Source organism: Culex quinquefasciatus, chromosome 1 (genome assembly GCF_015732765.1).
Source record: "Culex quinquefasciatus strain JHB chromosome 1, VPISU_Cqui_1.0_pri_paternal, whole genome shotgun sequence".
Taxonomy (NCBI): domain Eukaryota; kingdom Metazoa; phylum Arthropoda; class Insecta; order Diptera; family Culicidae; genus Culex; species Culex quinquefasciatus.
The window spans coordinates 122430083-122450523 of record NC_051861.1 but is presented as its reverse complement, the minus strand read 5'-3'; the positions used below and the strand labels follow the sequence as shown (position 1 = coordinate 122450523).

General features: G+C 34.9%; 2 protein-coding genes across 2 annotated transcripts in view; one reads left to right on the top strand and one right to left on the bottom strand.

Annotated features, from left to right (window-relative positions):
- LOC6046428 (microtubule-associated protein futsch) overlaps positions 1-20441 on the top strand; it is a 160459-nt gene that overhangs the window by 29202 nt on the left and 110816 nt on the right. The window lies entirely within an intron of this gene.
- LOC6046429 lies at positions 17557-19277 on the bottom strand. The gene is made up of 4 exons (XM_038266532.1): positions 18738-19277; positions 18567-18674; positions 17724-18266; positions 17557-17665 (listed from the first exon to the last, which is right to left on the bottom strand). The coding sequence occupies exons 1-4, from the start codon at positions 19175-19177 to the stop codon at positions 17557-17559; spliced, it is 1200 nt and encodes a 399-aa protein (XP_038122460.1). The 5' UTR covers positions 19178-19277.

The window sequence follows — 20441 nt, the reverse complement described above, 5'->3', positions numbered from 1 at the left end:
TATCAACAATTTGCCTTCACCGACATAATTTAGAGGTAAAAATCAATCCCATTTCTATTCATGCTAGAGCTAACAAGCCCTATTTTAGCCCTCTGCCAAGCAGCTCAGGAACAATGGTCCCCCCACCCCGCTAATCGAGCTCGTCATAGAATTTCTGCATCACAAATCGATCAACAATTTCCACACGATCGCTCGGTTTCGTTGATTGATCCCTTGTGAAGTGTACAAACAATGCATCAGACTCACACCGGAAAACAACCTGCCCGGATCGTGATCGTGGAGGAGTCGCGACGACCCGAACCAAATCCATTCGGCGAGTCGTTATCGGAATTGGTTGCGGTCAGTCGTCCCAGAACCTTCTCCGCCAATGCTCTTTAAAACGCGCAGAGAACATCATTAGTCTTCAAAGTCGTGATTTCCGGGATATTCCGCATCATTCGTCACACACACTTCACCTTTCTCTCTGTCTGTTGATTTGATTGGCCTCACACACATATCTGGTCAATCTGGTCAATCTCTTAATTTCGTGGCACGCAGGCTGGCGACGACTCTCATCGGTCCTTCACTTTTGACCCAGGTTTCCAGGTTAAAGTTTGATGTTGCCAAAAAAAAACCGTGCAACCTGCAAGGCAACCGTGGTCGTGGCTAAAAATAACTTTCGCCTTAAAAGAAGGGGAATCAACCCAAAAAAAAAAAACACGAGAGGCTGCCTCGGTCAGAAACTCCCTTTCTCTTCATTAAAAATACCACAGAAGGAATGTATTTTGGGGCCAAATCGAAGCGTTTTGGTGGGGATCGTCCCAGGGGGGTATTGGTTGAGATTCCAAGTAATGGTTTGTGGAAATGTTTGATGATATTTGTGCATTATTGATGTTTTTGATGTGTTATAGATCCCTTTCATTGAAGCTACATTTAAAAAGTTTCATTAAATCTACCATCTTCCCTTTTTCAAAATGATGATGTAAAAACACGAATTATCAGAATTTTACGAAAAAGTTTTGAAATATATTTTCAACGGTCTAATTTGTTTTTAAACGTAGCAAAATTGTTGTTGTATTTGAACTTAAAAAGATTTTTTTTTTTTTGCATTATTCTCAAATATCGTGATTCTTTTTAAAATACTCAAATTTGCATAAATCACATTTCCACTTTATCTGAGTTGAGCTGAGTAAATATTCATAATTTCAAACCTTACAGTAATATTTCAAAAATATTCAAATTATCATAATTCGCAATATGGATAGCACATAGGATAACATTTTGGATGCATTTTCACTTTATTAGAGTTTTTTTTTTGGATTCTCAAATATTCATAACAAAAACCGTCAATTTCCTAAAATACTCCAGATTTCATAAAAATTCTATATTTTTTTGGAAAATACTCAAATTTTATAATTCGAAAAACGGGTATCAAATGTAGGAAAATTTTGTATGCATTTTCACTTTTTTTGAATTTATTTTTATAAAATACTCAAATTTTCATTACACTGTTGTTTTACTAAAATACTCAAATTTTCATAAATCGTAATATCAGAATCAAACGAAAAGAAATTTTGATACATTTTTACATTGTTATAGTTTTTTAATTTGTCAAATAAATACCGAAATCTTCACAAAAACAAATACTTTTTCATAAATCGCAATATTGTAATTTTTTTTCTCAAAGTGCCATATTTTCAAAATACTGTTTATTAAAATTTGAGTGATTTAAAAAATACATTTTTTTTGTTTTTTTACAAAACTCGAAGTGGAAAGTGAAAATTTATAAAAGAATCAGTATCCAAATCGCAAATTTTGAAAAATTTTGTTTTTCAAAAAAAATGCTATTTAGTGAAAAAATGGAGTATATTACAAAAGAATTTTAAAAAACCCCGAAATTTTACAAAACTCGAAGTGGAAAGTGAAAATTTATAAAAAAAATCACTATCCAAATCGCAAATTTTGAAAAATTTTGTTTTACGAAAAAAAATGCTATTCAGTAAAAAATGGAGTATATTACAAAAGAATTTTCAAAAACCCCGAAATTTTACAAAACTCGAAGTGGAAAGTGAAAATTTATAAAAAAATCACTATCCAAATCGCAAATTTTGAAAAATTTTGTTTTACAAAAAAATGCTGTTCAGTAAAAAATGGAGTATATTACAAAAGAATTTTCAAAAACCCCGAAATTTCTGAAAATTTCATTATTCAGCAACAAAAAATTTGTAACAATGTTGCTTCGTATGATATCGACATTATAAATTGTAATAAGTGTTTTCAAAAATAAATATGGTACTTTAATTTTTTTTTTTGAGTATACTTCCAAAAAACCCTAATAAAGCGAAAATTCATACAAAAATTCCACAAGATTTGATAACCAAACTGCAAATCCGGAGTTTTTTTTTTTTTGAAAATGTCCAATACACCAAATTTTCCGTTTTTGCTTTTTGGGTGTTTTTGAAACCACCTTGAGTCAGGGGTACTTCCGAAATTATGAAAATTTGAGTACATTCAAAAAAAAATATGATGTATCATGACTTTTAAAGTATTTTACAATCAATACTATGATAAAGTGAAAATTCATTCAAAAATTTACCTCCCATCATCAGGGGTGACCTTGGGTCTGGGGGGTGAGGATGGGTCATACATAAATGCTGAAATTTGTAAGACCCAATGTAACCTCTGATGACGGATTTTTGATTCCCGTATTGCAAATTATTAATATTTGAGTATTTTGAAAATTCATGTATATTTTAGTATTTACATTAAATATTTAATAAATTGAAATTGCAAACAAAATTTTGATACGTATCATATCCATGTTAGGCCGTTGCAAATATTTTTTGAAGTTTATGTTCCTTGACCAAAGTTGAGGGGGATGGGAGGTGGGGGGCAAAAAATAAAAAAGTTTAGAAATTGAATTTACGAGCCATGGTTCATCATTTGAATGCATTTTACACCTGCCCAGTTGTTTTGCAATCATTAGTTTCCAAAATACCTCAGTATTGACGAAAATTTATTGTTTTTGCAAATAAAAAGTTTTTGCGGTGCTGTACATTAGAATTTCATAAAAAATCAAAATACTTTTAATCCAGACCAAACATGCTTAATACGACTAAAACTGCAGGAAAATGCGTTTAGATTGTTTTATGTTGATTTGACCTCTATTTTCATTAAAATTTTGAAGATTTTTGAAAATAAAATTTTATCAATCGCATTATGGCCAAATCAATCAAAATTATGTGTTCGTTTTCGCTTTTTGCCTCCCTCACCTCACTGAGGCAAGGCTATAAAATCACTTGAAAAATGAACTTCTTAAATACACCTCCTAGATATACCTTCACGTATACCTATCGACTCAGAATCAAATTCTGAACAAATGTCTGTGGGGATGTGTGTAGACATGATTTTTTTCCACACGATTATCTCAGAACTGGCTGAACCGATTTTGGCCGGATCCACCTTATTCTGTTCGTTTTGGTGTCCCCTAAGACCCTATTAAATTTTATTCTGTTTAGTAAAGTATTTAAAAAGTTATGCCAAGAAAAACATTTTTGTAGACACAAAAAAGAGTAATTTTTTGCATAACCTCAAAAGGCCGGGTGTTTTTGTTTACGTGCGAGAGTCGCACCAGATGCGAAACGCCCGGTTGCCACGTTGCTTCAAATGAGAGTCTGCATGTTTTCTGGAAAAGTCTGTATCAGGTATAAGTTATAAAGGTCCCATTATGGTGGTTTTCTCTAAATTAATTACTCCAAAGTGTTGAGTTTGACGGTCCAAAACGTTCTGATTTTATTGTGATCGAAAAGTCCCCCAGAGCCTCACACACGAGGTACTGAGGTTTTGCTTGCAAAGCATTAATCGAGCTACTTGCTTTAATCGCGGCGAGGTAAACGAAGTTTAGCTTTGTTCGCAGTTTGGGTTACTGTTGTCGGCTGTGCTGGGTCTATACAAGCCAGATGACACATGTCGCCATTTTGAATTTTCTTTGTGCTAAAATTTAGTGCTCATTTAGTGCTATTTAGTGCCCTATACCCCACATTTAGTGCCCTTATAGTTTCCATACAAATTGCCATACAAAATTTGAAATACAAGCCAGATGACACATGTCGCCATTTTGAATTTTCTTTGTGCTAAAATTTAGTGCTCATTTAGTGCTATTTAGTGCCCTATACCCCACATTTAGTGCCCTTATATTTTCCATACAAATCGCCATACAAAAATTTGAAATACAAGCCAGATGACACATGTCGCCATTTTGAATTTTTCTTTGTGCTAAAATTTAGTGCTCATTTAGTGCTATTTAGTGCCCTATATCCCACATTTAGTGCCCTTATAGTTTCCATACAAATTGCCATACAAAATTTGAAATACAAGCCAGATGACACATGTCGCCATTTTGAATTTTCGTTGTGCTAAAATTTAGTGCTCATTTAGTGCTATTTAGTGCCCTACACCCCACATTTAGTGCCCTCATAGTTTCCATACAAATTGCCATACAAAATTTGAAATACAAGCCAGATGACACATGTCGCCATTTTGAATTTTCTTTGTGCTAAAATTTAGTGCTCATTTAGTGCTATTTAGTGCCCTATACCCCACATTTAGTGCCCTCATAGTTTCCATACAAATCGCCATACAAAGTTCAAAAGTCAAATTTCAGATGTCGCCATTTTGAATGGTTTTCAGTGCTTAAATTTAGTGCTCATTTAGTGCTATTTAGTGCCCTATACTCCACATTTAGTGCCCTCATAGTTTCCATACAAATCGCCATACAAAGTTCAAAAGTCAGATTTCAGATGTCGCCATTTTGAATGGTTTTCAGTGCTAAAATTTAGTGCTCATTTAGTGCTATTTAGTGCCCTATACTCCACATTTAGTGCCCTCATAGTTTCCATACAAATCGCCATACAAAGTTCAAAAGTCAGATTTCAGATGTCGCCATTTTGAATATTTTTCAGTGCTCAAATTTAGTGCTCATTTAGTGCTATTTAGTGCCCTATACCCCACATTTAGTGCCCTCATAGTTTCCATACAAATCGCCATACAAAGTTCAAAAGTTAGATTTCAGATGTCGCCATTTTGAATGTTTTTCAGTGCTTAAATTTAGTGCTATTTAGTGCCCTATTCCCCACATTTAGTGCCCTCATATTTTCCATACAAATCGCAATACAAAGTTCAAAAGTCAAATTTCAGATGTCGCCATTTTGAATGTTTTTCAGTGCTAAAATTTAGTGCTCATTTAGTGCTATTTAGTGCCCTATACCCCACATTTAGTGCCCTCATGGTTTCCATACAAATCGCCATACAAAGTTCAAAAGTAAGATTTCAGATATCGCCATTTTGAATGTTTTTCAGTGCTAAAATTTAGTGCTCATTTAGTGCTATTTAGTGCCCTATACCCCACATTTAGTGCCCTCATAGTTTCCATACAAATCGCCATACAAAGTTCAAAAGTAAGATTTCAGATGTCGCCATTTTGAATGTTTTTCAGTGCTCAAATTTAGTGCTCATTTAGTGCTTTTAAGTGCCCTATATCCCACATTTAGTGCCCTCATAGTTTCAATACAAATCGCCATACAAAGTTTAAAAGTCAAATTTCAGATGTCGCCATTTTGAATGTTTTTCAGTGCTAAAATTTAGTGCTCATTTAGTGCTATTTAGTGCCCTATACCCCACATTTAGTGCCCTCATAGTTTCCATACAAATCGCCATACAAAGTTTATAAGTCAAATTTCAGATGTCGCCATTTTGAATGTTTTTCCGTGCTAAAATTTAGTGCTCATTTAGTGCTATTTAGTGCCCTATACCCCACATTTAGTGCCTTCATAGTTTCCATACAAATCGCCATACAAAGTTTATAAGTCAAATTTCAGATGTCGCCATTTTGAATGTTTTTCAGTGCTAAAATTTAGTGCTCATTTAGTGCTATTTAGTGCCCTATACCCCACATTTAGTGCCCTCATAGTTTCCATACAAATCGCCATACAAAGTTTAAAAGTCAAATTTCAGATGTCGCCATTTTGAATGTTTTTCAGTGCTCAAATTTAGTGCTCATTTAGTGCTATTTAGTGCCCTATACCCCACATTTAGTGCCCTCATAGTTTCCATACAAATCGCCATACAAAGTTTGAAAGTCAAATTTCAGATGTCGCCATTTTGAATGTTTTTCAGTGCTAAAATTTAGTGCTCATTTAGTGCTATTTAGTGCCCTATACCCCACATTTAGTGCCCTCATGGTTTCCATACAAATCGCCATACAAAGTTCAAAAGTAAGATTTCAGATATCGCCATTTTGAATGTTTTTCAGTGCTAAAATTTAGTGCTCATTTAGTGCTATTTAGTGCCCTATACCCCACATTTAGTGCCCTCATAGTTTCCATACAAATCGCCATACAAAGTTCAAAAGTAAGATTTCAGATGTCGCCATTTTGAATGTTTTTCAGTGCTCAAATTTAGTGCTCATTTAGTGCTTTTTAGTGCCCTATATCCCACATTTAGTGCCCTCATAGTTTCAATACAAATCGCCATACAAAGTTTAAAAGTCAAATTTCAGATGTCACCATTTTGAATGTTTTTCAGTGCTAAAATTTAGTGCTCATTTAGTGCTATTTAGTGCCCTATACCCCACATTTAGTGCCCTCATAGTTTCCATACAAATCGCCATACAAAGTTTGTAAGTCAAATTTCAGATGTCGCCATTTTGAATGTTTTTCCGTGCTAAAATTTAGTGCTCATTTAGTGCTATTTAGTGCCCTATACCCCACATTTAGTGCCTTCATAGTTTCCATACAAATCGCCATACAAAGTTTATAAGTCAAATTTCAGATGTCGCCATTTTGAATGTTTTTAGTGCTCATTTAGTGCTATTTAGTGCCCTATACCCCACATTAAGTGCCCTCATAGTTTCCATACAAATCGCAATACAAAGTTCAAAAGTCAAATTTCAGATGTCGCCATTTTGAATGTTTTTCAGTGCTAAAATTTAGTGCTCATTTAGTGCTATTTAGTGCCCTATACTCCACATTTAGTGCCCTCATAGTTTCCATACAAATCGCCATACAAAGTTCAAAAGTCAGATTTCAGATGTCGCCATTTTGAATATTTTTCAGTGCTCAAATTTAGTGCTCATTTAGTGCTATTTAGTGCCCTATACCCCACATTTAGTGCCCTCATAGTTTCCATACAAATCGCCATACAAAGTTCAAAAGTTAGATTTCAGATGTCGCCATTTTGAATGTTTTTCAGTGCTAAAATTTAGTGCTATTTAGTGCCCTATTCCCCACATTTAGTGCCCTCATAGTTTCCATACAAATCGCCATACAAAGTTCAAAAGTAAGATTTCAGATGTCGCCATTTTGAATGTTTTTCAGTGCTCAAATTTAGTGCTCATTTAGTGCTTTTTAGTGCCCTATATCCCACATTTAGTGCCCTCATAGTTTCAATACAAATCGCCATACAAAGTTTAAAAGTCAAATTTCAGATGTCGCCCTTTTGAATGTTTTTCAGTGCTAAAATTTAGTGCTCATTTAGTGCTATTTAGTGCCCTATACCCCACATTTAGTGCCCTCATAGTTTCCATACAAATTGCCATACAAAGTTAATAAGTCAAATTTCAGATGTCGCCATTTTGAATGTTTTTCCGTGCTAAAATTTAGTGCTCATTTAGTGCTATTTAGTGCCCTATACCCCACATTTAGTGCCCTCATAGTTTCCATACAAATCGCCATACAAAGTTTATTAGTCAAATTTCAGATGTCGCCATTTTGAATGTTTTTCAGTGCTCATTTAGTGCTATTTAGTGCCCTATACCCCACATTTAGTGCCCTCATAGTTTCCATACAAATCGCAATACAAAGTTCAAAAGTCAAATTTCAGATGTCGCCATTTTGAATGTTTTTCAGTGCTAAAATTTAGTGCTCATTTAGTGCTATTTAGTGCCCTATACCCCACATTTAGTGCCCTCAAAGTTTCCATACAAATCGCCATACAAAGTTCAAAAGTCAAATTTCAGATGTCGCCATTTTGAATGTTTTTCAGTGCTAAAATTTAGTGCTCATTTAGTGCTATTAAGTACCCTATACCCCACATTTAGTGCCCTCATAGTTTCCATACAAATCGCAATACAAAGTTCAAAAGTCAAATTTCAGATGTCGCCATTTTGAATGTTTTTCAGTGCTAAAATTTAGTGCTCATTTAGTGCTATTTAGTGCCCTATACCCCACATTTAGTGCCCTCATAGTTTCCATACAAATCGCCATACAAAGTTCAAAAGTCAAATTTCAGATGTCGCCATTTTGAATGTTTTTCAGTGCTAAAATTTAGTGCTCATTTAGTGCTATTAAGTACCCTATACCCCACATTTAGTGCCTTCATAGTTTCCATACAAATCGCCATACAAAGTTCAAAAGTAAGATTTCAGATATCGCCATTTTGAATGTTTTTCAGTGCTAAAATTTAGTGCTCATTTAGTGCTATTTAGTGCCCTATACCCCACATTTAGTGCCCTCATAGTTTCCATACAAATCGCCATACAAAGTTCAAAAGTAAGATTTCAGATGTCGCCATTTTGAATGTTTTTCAGTGCTCAAATTTAGTGCTCATTTAGTGCTATTTAGTACCCTATACCCCACATTTAGTGCCCTCATAGTTTCCATACAAATCGCAATACAAAGTTCAAAAGTCAAATTTCAGATGTCGCCATTTTGAATGTTTTTCAGTGCTCAAATTTAGTGCTCATTTAGTGCTATTTAGTGCCCTATACCCCACATTTAGTGCCCTCATAGTTTCCATACAAATCGCCATACAAAGTTCAAAAGTAAGATTTCAGATGTCGCCATTTTGAATGTTTTTCAGTGCTAAAATTTAGTGCTCATTTAGTGCTATTTAGTGCCCTATACCCCACATTTAGTGCCCTCATAGTTTCCATACAAATCGCCATACAAAGTTTAAAAGTCAAATTTCAGATGTCGCCATTTTGAATGTTTTTCAGTGCTAAAATTTAGTGCTCATTTAGTGCTATTTAGTGCCCTATACCCCACATTTAATGCCCTCATAGTTTCCATACAAATCGCCATACAAAGTTCAAAAGGAAGATTTCAGATGTCACCATTTTGAATGTTTTTCAGTGCTCAAATTTAGTGCTCATTTAGTGCTATTTAGTGCCCTATACCCCACATTTAGTGCCCTCATAGTTTCCATACAAATCGCAATACAAAGTTCAAAAGTCAGATTTCATGTCGCCATTTTGAATGTTTTTCAATGCTCAAATTTAGTGCTCATTTAGTGCTATTTAGTGCCCTATACCCCACATTTAGTGCCCTCATAGTTTCCATACAAATCGCAATACAAAGTTCAAAAGTCAAATTTCAGATGTCGCCATTTTGAATGTTTTTCAGTGCTAAAATTTAGTGCTCATTTAGTGCTATTTAGTGCCCTATACCCCACATTTAGTGCCCTCATAGTTTCCATACAAATCGCAATACAAAGTTCAAAAGTCAGATTTCAGATGTCGCCATTTTGAATGTTTTTCAGTGCTTAAATTTAGTGCTTTTTTACAACGCTTTTTTACAACGAATTGTGGAGGTTCGATTTTGAAGACCGGGTCGATTTGAAAGAAAGTTGAAATGTGAGTCAGATCATTAAAGGTGGCAATACATCTGTCTCTTTTTCTCTTTCTCTTTTATGTTATACCATAGCTTAGAAAGAGACAACAACACCTCACAAGCTGAATCAGTCCTATGAAGTGGTTGATGCATGCTAGTGCGTCCATCCCGGGAATTCCCGGGACAAAAATCCCGGGATTTTTCCTAAACCGGGAATTCCCGAATCCCGGGATTTTCTATAATTTGTCCCGGGAATTCCCGAAATTGAAAAAAAAAAATCATATTTTGGTCTGGAAATTCAGATTTGGTTGTGAAAATAGTAGAACAATAAAATGAATTAAAATTTGTATTCAGCAAATCTCAGCATTAAATTGGCATTTAAGGAAAAAATATTATAATTTGAATTACCAGGTCCGCAAAATGCATAGTGCTTTACATTTTTTTCTCTATTATTTTATTTTTTTTGAAAAACTGGATATATTTACGTATATTTTCGATTTTAAATTAAAAAAAAAACAATCTCATATCAAATTATTTATAATCAAACACCGGCATCTAGGGCAAATACGTACAAATGTAACGAATAAATACAGCTATTAAAGCAACAAATATTTGCATGACGTTTTGGATTACTTCGGTTGAAACAGTAACAGAACAAAACAATTTGTACTTCCAAATGTATTGCTCTAAAATCTCCTGTACCTATTTAGACTGTAGTTCTGATTTTCCCTCGGTTGGCGGTAGTAACTTGAAGATAATTTGTAAAATATGTTTTATATAAAACAATGAATTTAAAACTTATCTAAAATTTTACATTGACTGGTATCATTTTATTTATTGTCGTTGTTTGTTTTCTAGCTGTTTTAGTCATGTCATATAAAATATATATAAAAGAAAAAAATATGAAAGAATTCCAAAGTTTTTTGAATAGGTCCTATAAACATATGGAAAACAAAAGCTTATTGGACCTTTTCAAAAAAAGAATTATGTAATTTGATTCGCAAATAAAAAAATGATTAATCATACTGGAATTAAAAATAGTAGTTGATATAAAATCCTAAACACCACAAAGACAAAAAAAATCTTTTAGGCTATTTTAAAACTGTCGTCTTTGTTTAGATTGAAGTGAGGATTATAACCATTTGATATTATTAAGCAAATTCAATGATTTTAAGCTTGAAAACATAACAAATATAATGAAACATAGATTTTATTACTGATTCAAAAATTTCCCGGGATCCCGTGAATTCCCGGGATTTCAAAAATATTTTTCCCGTTTCCCGGGAAATTCAAAACCCGGGAAAATTGGACGCCCTAATGCATGCACACTTGCATTGAAATAGTAAGTGTGTGTGTTCTACAATGAGTTTCATACAATTTGTTGCACGACACCAACATTTTAAAATTGCAGCGCATGTGTACGATGGCAGAGGAACTTAACCAACATTGTCAAACATGTTGTTCTATGGGGCCGTAATTTTATGACGTAACGCAGTTAGGGAAGAGGGTTACGAAATGAAAGGGTGATGAAAAATTATGTAAAGCAAAATTTTCATATACAGTATGTAAAAAGTATTTACACCCTTGGGCACTATGCACATTTTGTGATGAAACATGTAAACAATTTAATGTTGACATAAACCTAGTACTACGTTTTGTTCAGAAACTCATGTTGAACATTTGCTGCAAAGCTCATGAAAAGATGTTTTCTATAAAAGTTATATTACAAATACTATTACAAAAAAAAAGGTGCAAAAAAGTTTGTACACCTTTCGAAAAATTAACATAAATAAAGTTATTTGTTGACAAATCACCATAAATCCAGTCTCCCAACTCCAAATAGGCATCCTTGACTGAAAAAAATAATTTGGATTGAATATAAAGTTTACTAATTACTTAGTATAAAAGTTTATATTACTCTGGAAATTCTAAATAAAACTTATCTAAACTTAATTTTGCAAACTTTCAATTTAACTAAATGTCAATATATTACCATAGAATTGCTAAATAAACATTTTGGAGTGGGTATAACACCGTTTGGGGTCTTTGTATCGCTAGAATAGATTTTTCGTTGGAATTTCGTACCAACCGGAATTACGTCGTCGAAAAATCCGCCGGCATCGAACCGGTCCACAATTAACAAGTCAACCTATGTGGCATCGGAAAGGGCATAAAATTTCCGATCTTTTGATACCCATACATCTAGGTTTTCTATAAACCCACGTTTTTAAATACCTAGGCAAAAACGTTGTTATGGTTTCGTTTGAGCAATCTGCCAAAAATGTATGGAATTTCGTAATTTTTGTTCTCGTGGATCAAACTTACTTTTTGCCCAGGTATTTAAAAACGTGGGTTTTATAGAAAACCTAGATGTATGGGTATCAAAGATCGGAAATTTTATGCCCTTTCCGATGCCACATAGGTTAACTTGTGAATTGTGGACCGGTTCGGATGCCGGCGGATTTTTCGACGACGTAATTCCGGGTTGGTACGAAATTCCAACGAAAAATCTATTCTAGCGATACAAAGACCCCCAAACGGTGTTATACCCACTCCAAAATGTTTATTTAGCAATTCTATGGTAATATATTGACATTTAGTTAAATTGAAAGTTTGCAAAATTAAGTTTAGATAAGTTTTATTTAGAATTTCCAGAGTAATATAAACTTTTATACTAAGTAATTAGTAAACTTTATATTCAATCCAAATTATTTTTAATCAGTCAAGGATGCCTATTTGGAGTTGGGAGACTGGATTTATGGTGATTTGTCAACAAATAACTTTATTTATGTTAATTTTTCGAAAGGTGTACAAACTTTTTTGCACCTTTTTATTTTTGTAATAGTATTTGTAATATAACTTTTATAGAAAACATCTTTTCATGAGCTTTTGCAGCAAAATGTTCAACATGAGTTTCTGAACAAAACGTAGTACTAGGTTTATGTCAACATTAAATTGTTTACATGTTTCATCACAAATGTGCATAGTGCCCAAGGGGTGTAAATACTTTTTACATACTGTATATGAAAATTTTGCTTTACGTTACATAATTTTTCATCCCACCCCTCCCTAATTGTTGTAACATTTCGTAACAGAAGCCGACACCCCTCTTCCCCTAACTGCGTTACGTCATAAAATTACGGCCCCATAGAACAACATGTTTGACAATGTTGGTTAAGTTCCTCTGCCATCGTACACATGCGCTGCAATTTTAAAATGTTGGTGTCGTGCAACAAATTGTATGAAACTCATTGTAGAACACACACACTTACTATTTCAATGCAAGTGTGCATGCATCAACCACTTCATAGGACTGATTCAGCTTGTGAGGTGTTGTTGTCTCTTTCTAAGCTATGGTATAACATAAAAGAGAAAGAGAAAAAGAGACAGATGTATTGCCACCTTTCATGATCTGACTCACATTTCAACTTTCTTTCAAATCGACCCGGTCTTCAAAATCGAACCTCCACAATTCGTTGTAAAAAAGCGTTGTAAAAAAGCACTAAATTTTAGCACTGAAAAACATTCAAAATGGCGACATCTGAAATCTGACTTTTGAACTTTGTATTGCGATTTGTATGGAAACTATGAGGGCACTAAATGTGGGGTATAGGGCACTAAATAGCACTAAATGAGCACTAAATTTTAGCACTGAAAAACATTCAAAATGGCGACATCCGAAATTTGACTTTTGAACTTTGTATTGCGATTTGTATGGAAACTATGAGGGCACTAAATGTGGGGTATAGGGCACTAAATAGCACTAAATGAGCACTAAATTTGAGCATTGAAAAACATTCAAAATGGCGACATGAAATCTGACTTTTGAACTTTGTATTGCGATTTGTATGGAAACTATGAGGGCACTAAATGTGGGGTATAGGGCACTAAATAGCACTAAATGAGCACTAAATTTGAGCACTGAAAAACATTCAAAATGGCGACATCTGAAATCTTACTTTTGAACTTTGTATGGCGATTTGTATGGAAACTATGAGGGCACTAAATGTGGGGTATAGGGCACTAAATAGCACTAAATGAGCACTAAATTTTAGCACTGAAAAACATTCAAAATGGCGACATCTGAAATTTGACTTTTAAACTTTGTATGGCGATTTGTATGGAAACTATGAGGGCACTAAATGTGGGGTATAGGGCACTAAATAGCACTAAATGAGCACTAAATTTTAGCACTGAAAAACATTCAAAATGGCGACATCTGAAATCTTACTTTTGAACTTTGTATGGCGATTTGTATGGAAACTATGAGGGCACTAAATGTGGGGTATAGGGCACTAAATAGCACTAAATGAGCACTAAATTTTAGCACTGAAAAACATTCAAAATGGCGACATCTGAAATTTGACTTTTGAACTTTGTATTGCGATTTGTATGGAAACTATGAGGGCACTAAATGTGGGGTATAGGGCACTAAATAGCACTAAATGAGCACTAAATTTGAGCACTGAAAAACATTCAAAATGGCGACATCTGAAATCTGACTTTTGAACTTTGTATGGCGATTTGTATGGAAACAATGAGGGCACTAAATTTGGAGTATAGGGCACTAAATAGCACTAAATGAGCACTAAATTTAAGCACTGAAAAACATTCAAAATGGCGATATCTGAAATCTTACTTTTGAACTTTGTATGGCGATTTGTATGGAAACCATGAGGGCACTAAATGTGGGGTATAGGGCACTAAATAGCACTAAATGAGCACTAAATTTTAGCACTGAAAAACATTCAAAATGGCGATATCTGAAATCTTACTTTTGAACTTTGTATGGCGATTTGTATGGAAACCATGAGGGCACTAAATGTGGGGTATAGGGCACTAAATAGCACTAAATGAGCACTAAATTTTAGCACTGAAAAACATTCAAAATGGCGACATCTGAAATTTGACTTTTGAACTTTGTATTGCGATTTGTATGGAAAATATGAGGGCACTAAATGTGGGGAATAGGGCACTAAATAGCACTAAATTTAAGCACTGAAAAACATTCAAAATGGCGACATCTGAAATCTAACTTTTGAACTTTGTATGGCGATTTGTATGGAAACCATGAGGGCACTAAATGTGGGGTATAGGGCACTAAATAGCACTAAATGAGCACTAAATTTTAGCACTGAAAAACATTCAAAATGGCGATATCTGAAATCTTACTTTTGAACTTTGTATGGCGATTTGTATGGAAACCATGAGGGCACTAAATGTGGGGTATAGGGCACTAAATAGCACTAAATGAGCACTAAATTTTAGCACTGAAAAACATTCAAAATGGCGACATCTGAAATTTGACTTTTGAACTTTGTATTGCGATTTGTATGGAAACTATGAGGGCACTAAATGTGGGGAATAGGGCACTAAATAGCACTAAATTTAAGCACTGAAAAACATTCAAAATGGCGACATCTGAAATCTAACTTTTGAACTTTGTATGGCGATTTGTATGGAAACTATGAGGGCACTAAATGTGGGGTATAGGGCACTAAATAGCACTAAATGAGCACTAAATTTGAGCACTGAAAAACATTCAAAATGGCGACATCTGAAATCTGACTTTTGAACTTTGTATGGCGATTTGTATGGAAACTATGAGGGCACTAAATGTGGAGTATAGGGCACTAAATAGCACTAAATGAGCACTAAATTTTAGCACTGAAAACCATTCAAAATGGCGACATCTGAAATCTGACTTTTGAACTTTGTATGGCGATTTGTATGGAAACTATGAGGGCACTAAATTTGGAGTATAGGGCACTAAATAGCACTAAATGAGCACTAAATTTAAGCACTGAAAACCATTCAAAATGGCGACATCTGAAATTTGACTTTTGAACTTTGTATGGCGATTTGTATGGAAACTATGAGGGCACTAAATGTGGGGTATAGGGCACTAAATAGCACTAAATGAGCACTAAATTTTAGCACAAAGAAAATTCAAAATGGCGACATGTGTCATCTGGCTTGTATTTCAAATTTTGTATGGCAATTTGTATGGAAACTATGAGGGCACTAAATGTGGGGTGTAGGGCACTAAATAGCACTAAATGAGCACTAAATTTTAGCACAACGAAAATTCAAAATGGCGACATGTGTCATCTGGCTTGTATTTCAAATTTTGTTTAGCAATTTGTATGGAAACTATAAGGGCACTAAATGTGGGGTATAGGGCACTAAATAGCACTAAATGAGCACTAAATTTTAGCACAAAGAAAAATTCAAAATGGCGACATGTGTCATCTGGCTTGTATTTCAAATTTTTGTATGGCGATTTGTATGGAAAATATAAGGGCACTAAATGTGGGGTATAGGGCACTAAATAGCACTAAATGAGCACTAAATTTTAGCACAAAGAAAATTCAAAATGGCGACATGTGTCATCTGGCTTGTATTTCAAATTTTGTATGGCAATTTGTATGGAAACTATAAGGGCACTAAATGTGGGGTATAGGGCACTAAATAGCACTAAATGAGCACTAAATTTTAGCACAAAGAGAATTCAAAATGGCGACATGTGTCATCTGGCTTGTATAGACCGCTGTGCTGACGATGTTGGTGGCGTCGATCAATTATGCGGAAAGCAATTTCCGTAACTTATATATTAATTTTCATTTCTTATTTTCATTATTTTTTGTTAATGTGAGGAAGGCACTACCCACCTAAGGGTGGATTAAGAAACGTTTTTTAATTTATTTTTATAAAATACTCAAATTTTCATAAACACCATATTTTTTGTCGAAAATACTTGAATTTTCATAAGTTGCAATATGCGTACCAAACAAAACGAAATCTTGAATTTAAACTTTTTCACTTTTCTAGAGTTTTTTTATTTTTTTTTTGAAGAGTACTGAAATTTTCATTTAAAGGTATCAAACAAAGCGAAATATTGAGTACATTTATACATGAAATTATAATTTTTTAAATACTCAAATTAACATAATTTGCAAGGAGGGCATCAAACGAAGCGAATTTTTGTATTTTAGAAAAAAAACTTCGAACAAAGTTATAATCGATACAAAATTTTGCTTTGAGGATTTAAAACAACCACTGATTTTTATTATTTTACAAAACAAATGTAACAAAGTAAAAATGCAAAATTTTGTTGTTTTCTCTTTTATTTGATTTTTGTTTTTTGTTTTTTGTTCAATGAACTAGTTGAGTTTTGCAATTAATTGATCAAATATTCAAAAAAAAATCACCCATTTCGGAGTAACATTTTGTTTCCCCGCAAGACGCCCTTGCGGGAATTCCGCGCCATCCACACCGACCCCAGCCCAGCCAAGAGTGACGCGGGAAAAATTTATGAACCAGAAAGTTGGAAAAGAAAATAAAACACGAGAAGAGAGGTTATAAATTGGCCAACAATAATGGCCTCGCCGCGGCCTAGGCCCCGGGCCGCCAATTCTAGGTTATATAGACAATGGTCCTTCTGGTGGGAGTTTCTTCAGGGAGGGGGGTAGGGGGATCTCGTTTTCAAGGGTGATTTTGGGTGCAAATTCTTTCTCTTTAGTTCTTTGGTCTGATCGTACGATCGGGTGTGGCGAGGAGGGGGGAGGTATAAACCACCATTCGAAAGTGGTATTAATTTATTGCGGATTAGAAGCAGAACCATGCGATTAATCGACACTTATGTGGCCAGTAACAGCAGAAGCTGAAGCCAGCCAGCGGTTACGGTTCTGTGATGGTGATGGCGATGACTTTTAGGTTCTTTTTTTTTGTTGGTCTGTTTTCATATATGGGGGAAATGATCTTAGAACAAAAAGGAGAAACAAAAATCGAAGGTTAGTTTGAGGAACGATGCATGAACTAACTGTTATTTTGCGATTTTTGCTATTTGAGGGTTCAATAAACAGAACGTTGAGATATAAATAATCTGAAAGACGTAGAAACAGGGCAGAACTTCAGATGATTAATAAATTTCAATAAATTTCGTAAACTTTATTTTGGTTATATTATGAAATCAAGTGCTACGAATCATCATTCGGCTGTAAGTTGCAGCTTGAGCCCAGTCATGGCAGAAAATACCTCGATGAGTTTTGGGGTCTTCTTTGTACGGGCCATTGAGGTTTCTGCAATTTAAAAAAGTCAATTAATTTGCTTTCTTAAGTTTCTAGAGGCAATACTAACGAATGTCTACACTTGTAGAACCACCAGCCACCTTTGTACAGGGATCCACAATTCTCGCTAGATTTATCATTATCTTTATCATAGGTTGAAAATTGCTCTCCGTGCGACAACTGGAGCCCAAAGTTGATCATCCCTTCGCTCCATCGGAACTCATCAAACAGTCGATAGCCGTCACTCTCGTCAGCAACTTTGAACTTGGAAAACGTGGCGTAACCGTGCTGTCCCTCTTCATTCTTCACTTCAATCAACATTTCAAATGGTTTTCTGCTTGTAATTTGATGCATTCGCTCCAAACCGAGCCAAAATTCGGTGGACTTTCCAACCGTGCCAAAGCCGTGCTTGTAATCGTTCCAATTGCGATTAAAGTTCTCCGTTCCGTTGATCCTTTGCTGAAGCACCAACCAGCCTCCGCCAAAGGCTTCAGCCTCACAGTACACCGCGAAAATGTCGGAAAAACCAGCTGGCCTAAAGGAGTTTGTTCCCGACTTTTTCACCTTCTTGCAATCCTCGATGAATGGTTTAACATCCTGCTGTAAAGTTTGCCTGAAATGGATAATTTTTTGAGAAAATTTCAACATTTGAAAAAAGTCCAAGAACTTGGTGAGCTTCTCTCGCGAGCACAAATCGGACGCGATGCAAATCTGCTCTGGAGAACATCTACCGCTACCACTCCAATCGCTACTGAAAACTCTCTCTCTTCTGCTCTCCCTCTCACTCTCACTCTAATCGCTCTGAGCATGTTCTCGTGTGAGTGTCGCCGACGAGCGGAGTAGGCCAAGTGACCGACCAAATCGCCGGCTGCTTGCGAATCGTGGTAGCTCACGAGTGATTTCTGATCGTTACCTTGCGCGACGGATCATCATTCGGCTGTACGTTGCAGCGTTGGTCCAACCATCCCAATAGATTCCACGACCAGTTGTGGGGTCCTTCATGTATGGTCCATTAAGATTTCTGCAGATGGAACAGAGTCAATTGATTTGTTTGATTTGATTCAAGAAAAAAATCAATTCTCACAAACTTTTGCAGTCTTTGAACCACCAGCCACTTCCAAATTTTGTTTCACAATTCTCCAGTGATCTACCATTATCTCTATCAGGGGTCGAAAATTGCTCACTGCGCAATCCAATCATTTTATCGCCGATCGACGATCCTTCAACAAAACTTAAATCATCCGACAGTCGATAACTATCGCCCTCCCCAGCAACTTTGAAGCCCGAATACAGAGCGTAACCATAGCGACCGGACTCATCTCTCAACTCAAGCATCAACTCACAATCCTCATTCTTAGTTAACCGATGCATCCGTTCCAAACCGAGCCAAAATTCGTTGGACTTCCCGACAGAACCAAACCCATTCTTGTACTCCTGCCAATCGCGCTGAAAGGACAACCCGCCGTGAAGTCTCTGCTGAATGACGAACCAACCTCCGCCGAAGGCATCCGCGTCACAGACCATGGGAATCGCTGAAGAGTTGATCGGTTGTTGTAGGAAATATTTAACAGATATTTCCGATGATTCACAGTCGGGATTTCCGCTTTTTGTGTAAAGACGCGTGATTTTCCTACAATTATTAAACTTTGTAATTATTGTAAAAAGAAAAAGAATTTGGCTCCTACTCGGTGATTTCATCTTGTAACGATTCCACTATCACACGTTGACTCTCTTGTCTGGCTTGTTCTGTCTCTTCCGTGAATGTTAGAAGTTTTGAAAGCCTTTAAAAATTGAATCTTTATTATTTAAGTGCCAACATATAATAAACTGAGTAATTCCCACACAGTAAAAATTGGGTAATTTTGGGAGGTGTAATGTTACACCATTTATGATGTAATTTTAAAAAAAATTTAATTTTTTTTTTTTTATTATGTAATTTTACCTCAATTTAGTCTGAAAAAGTTAGATTACACCAGAAATGTGGTAAAATTACACATTTTCAGAGGTAAAATTAAACATATTTATCTGACATAAAAGATGTATTTTTTTTACTGTGTGGGCATTTTTCGGCAAAACAAATGAACTAGAAGAAATTTACTTACGTGGCTTGTAGCTCATCCAATCGCTGCTCCAGTACCTTACACCCTAATGTTGGATCCTGTAACTGCGTTTCATCACCAGTAACTGCACTTAGACTGAACGGTAGTGTCACAACAAGAATTATTAGTGAAAACATTCCGACTACCAAAAAAGCCTTCTCTGTCCAACGGCTTAACTTGTACTGCGAATTATTCAAAGCGCCTAGCTTCTTTTATAGGTCAATGCAGGTCATGAACATAGATTAAGAATTGAAACAGCGACAGAGACATCTTCTAGCTTATCGGTCTTCAAGTCTAGGCAAAATCAAAATATAGCATTTTTTACGAGACTTTTTGCACAAAAAACAAAAAAAAACATAAAACATAAAACATAAAACATAAAACATAAAACATAAAACATAAAACATAAAACATAAAACATAAAACATAAAACATAAAACATAAAACATAAAACATAAAACATAAAACATAAAACATAAAACATAAAACATAAAACATAAAACATAAAACATAAAACATAAACATAAAACATAAAACATAAAACATAAAACATAAAACATAAAACATAAAACATAAAACATAAACATAAACATAAACATAAAACATAAAACATAAAACATAAAACATAAACATAAAACATAAAACATAAAACATAAAACATAAAACATAAACATAAAACATAAAACATA

Coding starts and splice junctions, on each gene's coding strand:
- LOC6046429 (XM_038266532.1), bottom strand. CDS start 19,177: ATGGTCTGTGACGCGGATGCCTTCGGCGGAGGTTGGTTCGTCATTCAG. Junction 18,675..18,737: donor TTCAAAGACTGCAAAAGTTT/GTGAGAATTGAT, acceptor TTCCATCTGCAG/AAATCTTAATGGACCATACA. Junction 18,267..18,566: donor ATGATGATCCGTCGCGCAAG/GTAACGATCAGA, acceptor TATCCATTTCAG/GCAAACTTTACAGCAGGATG.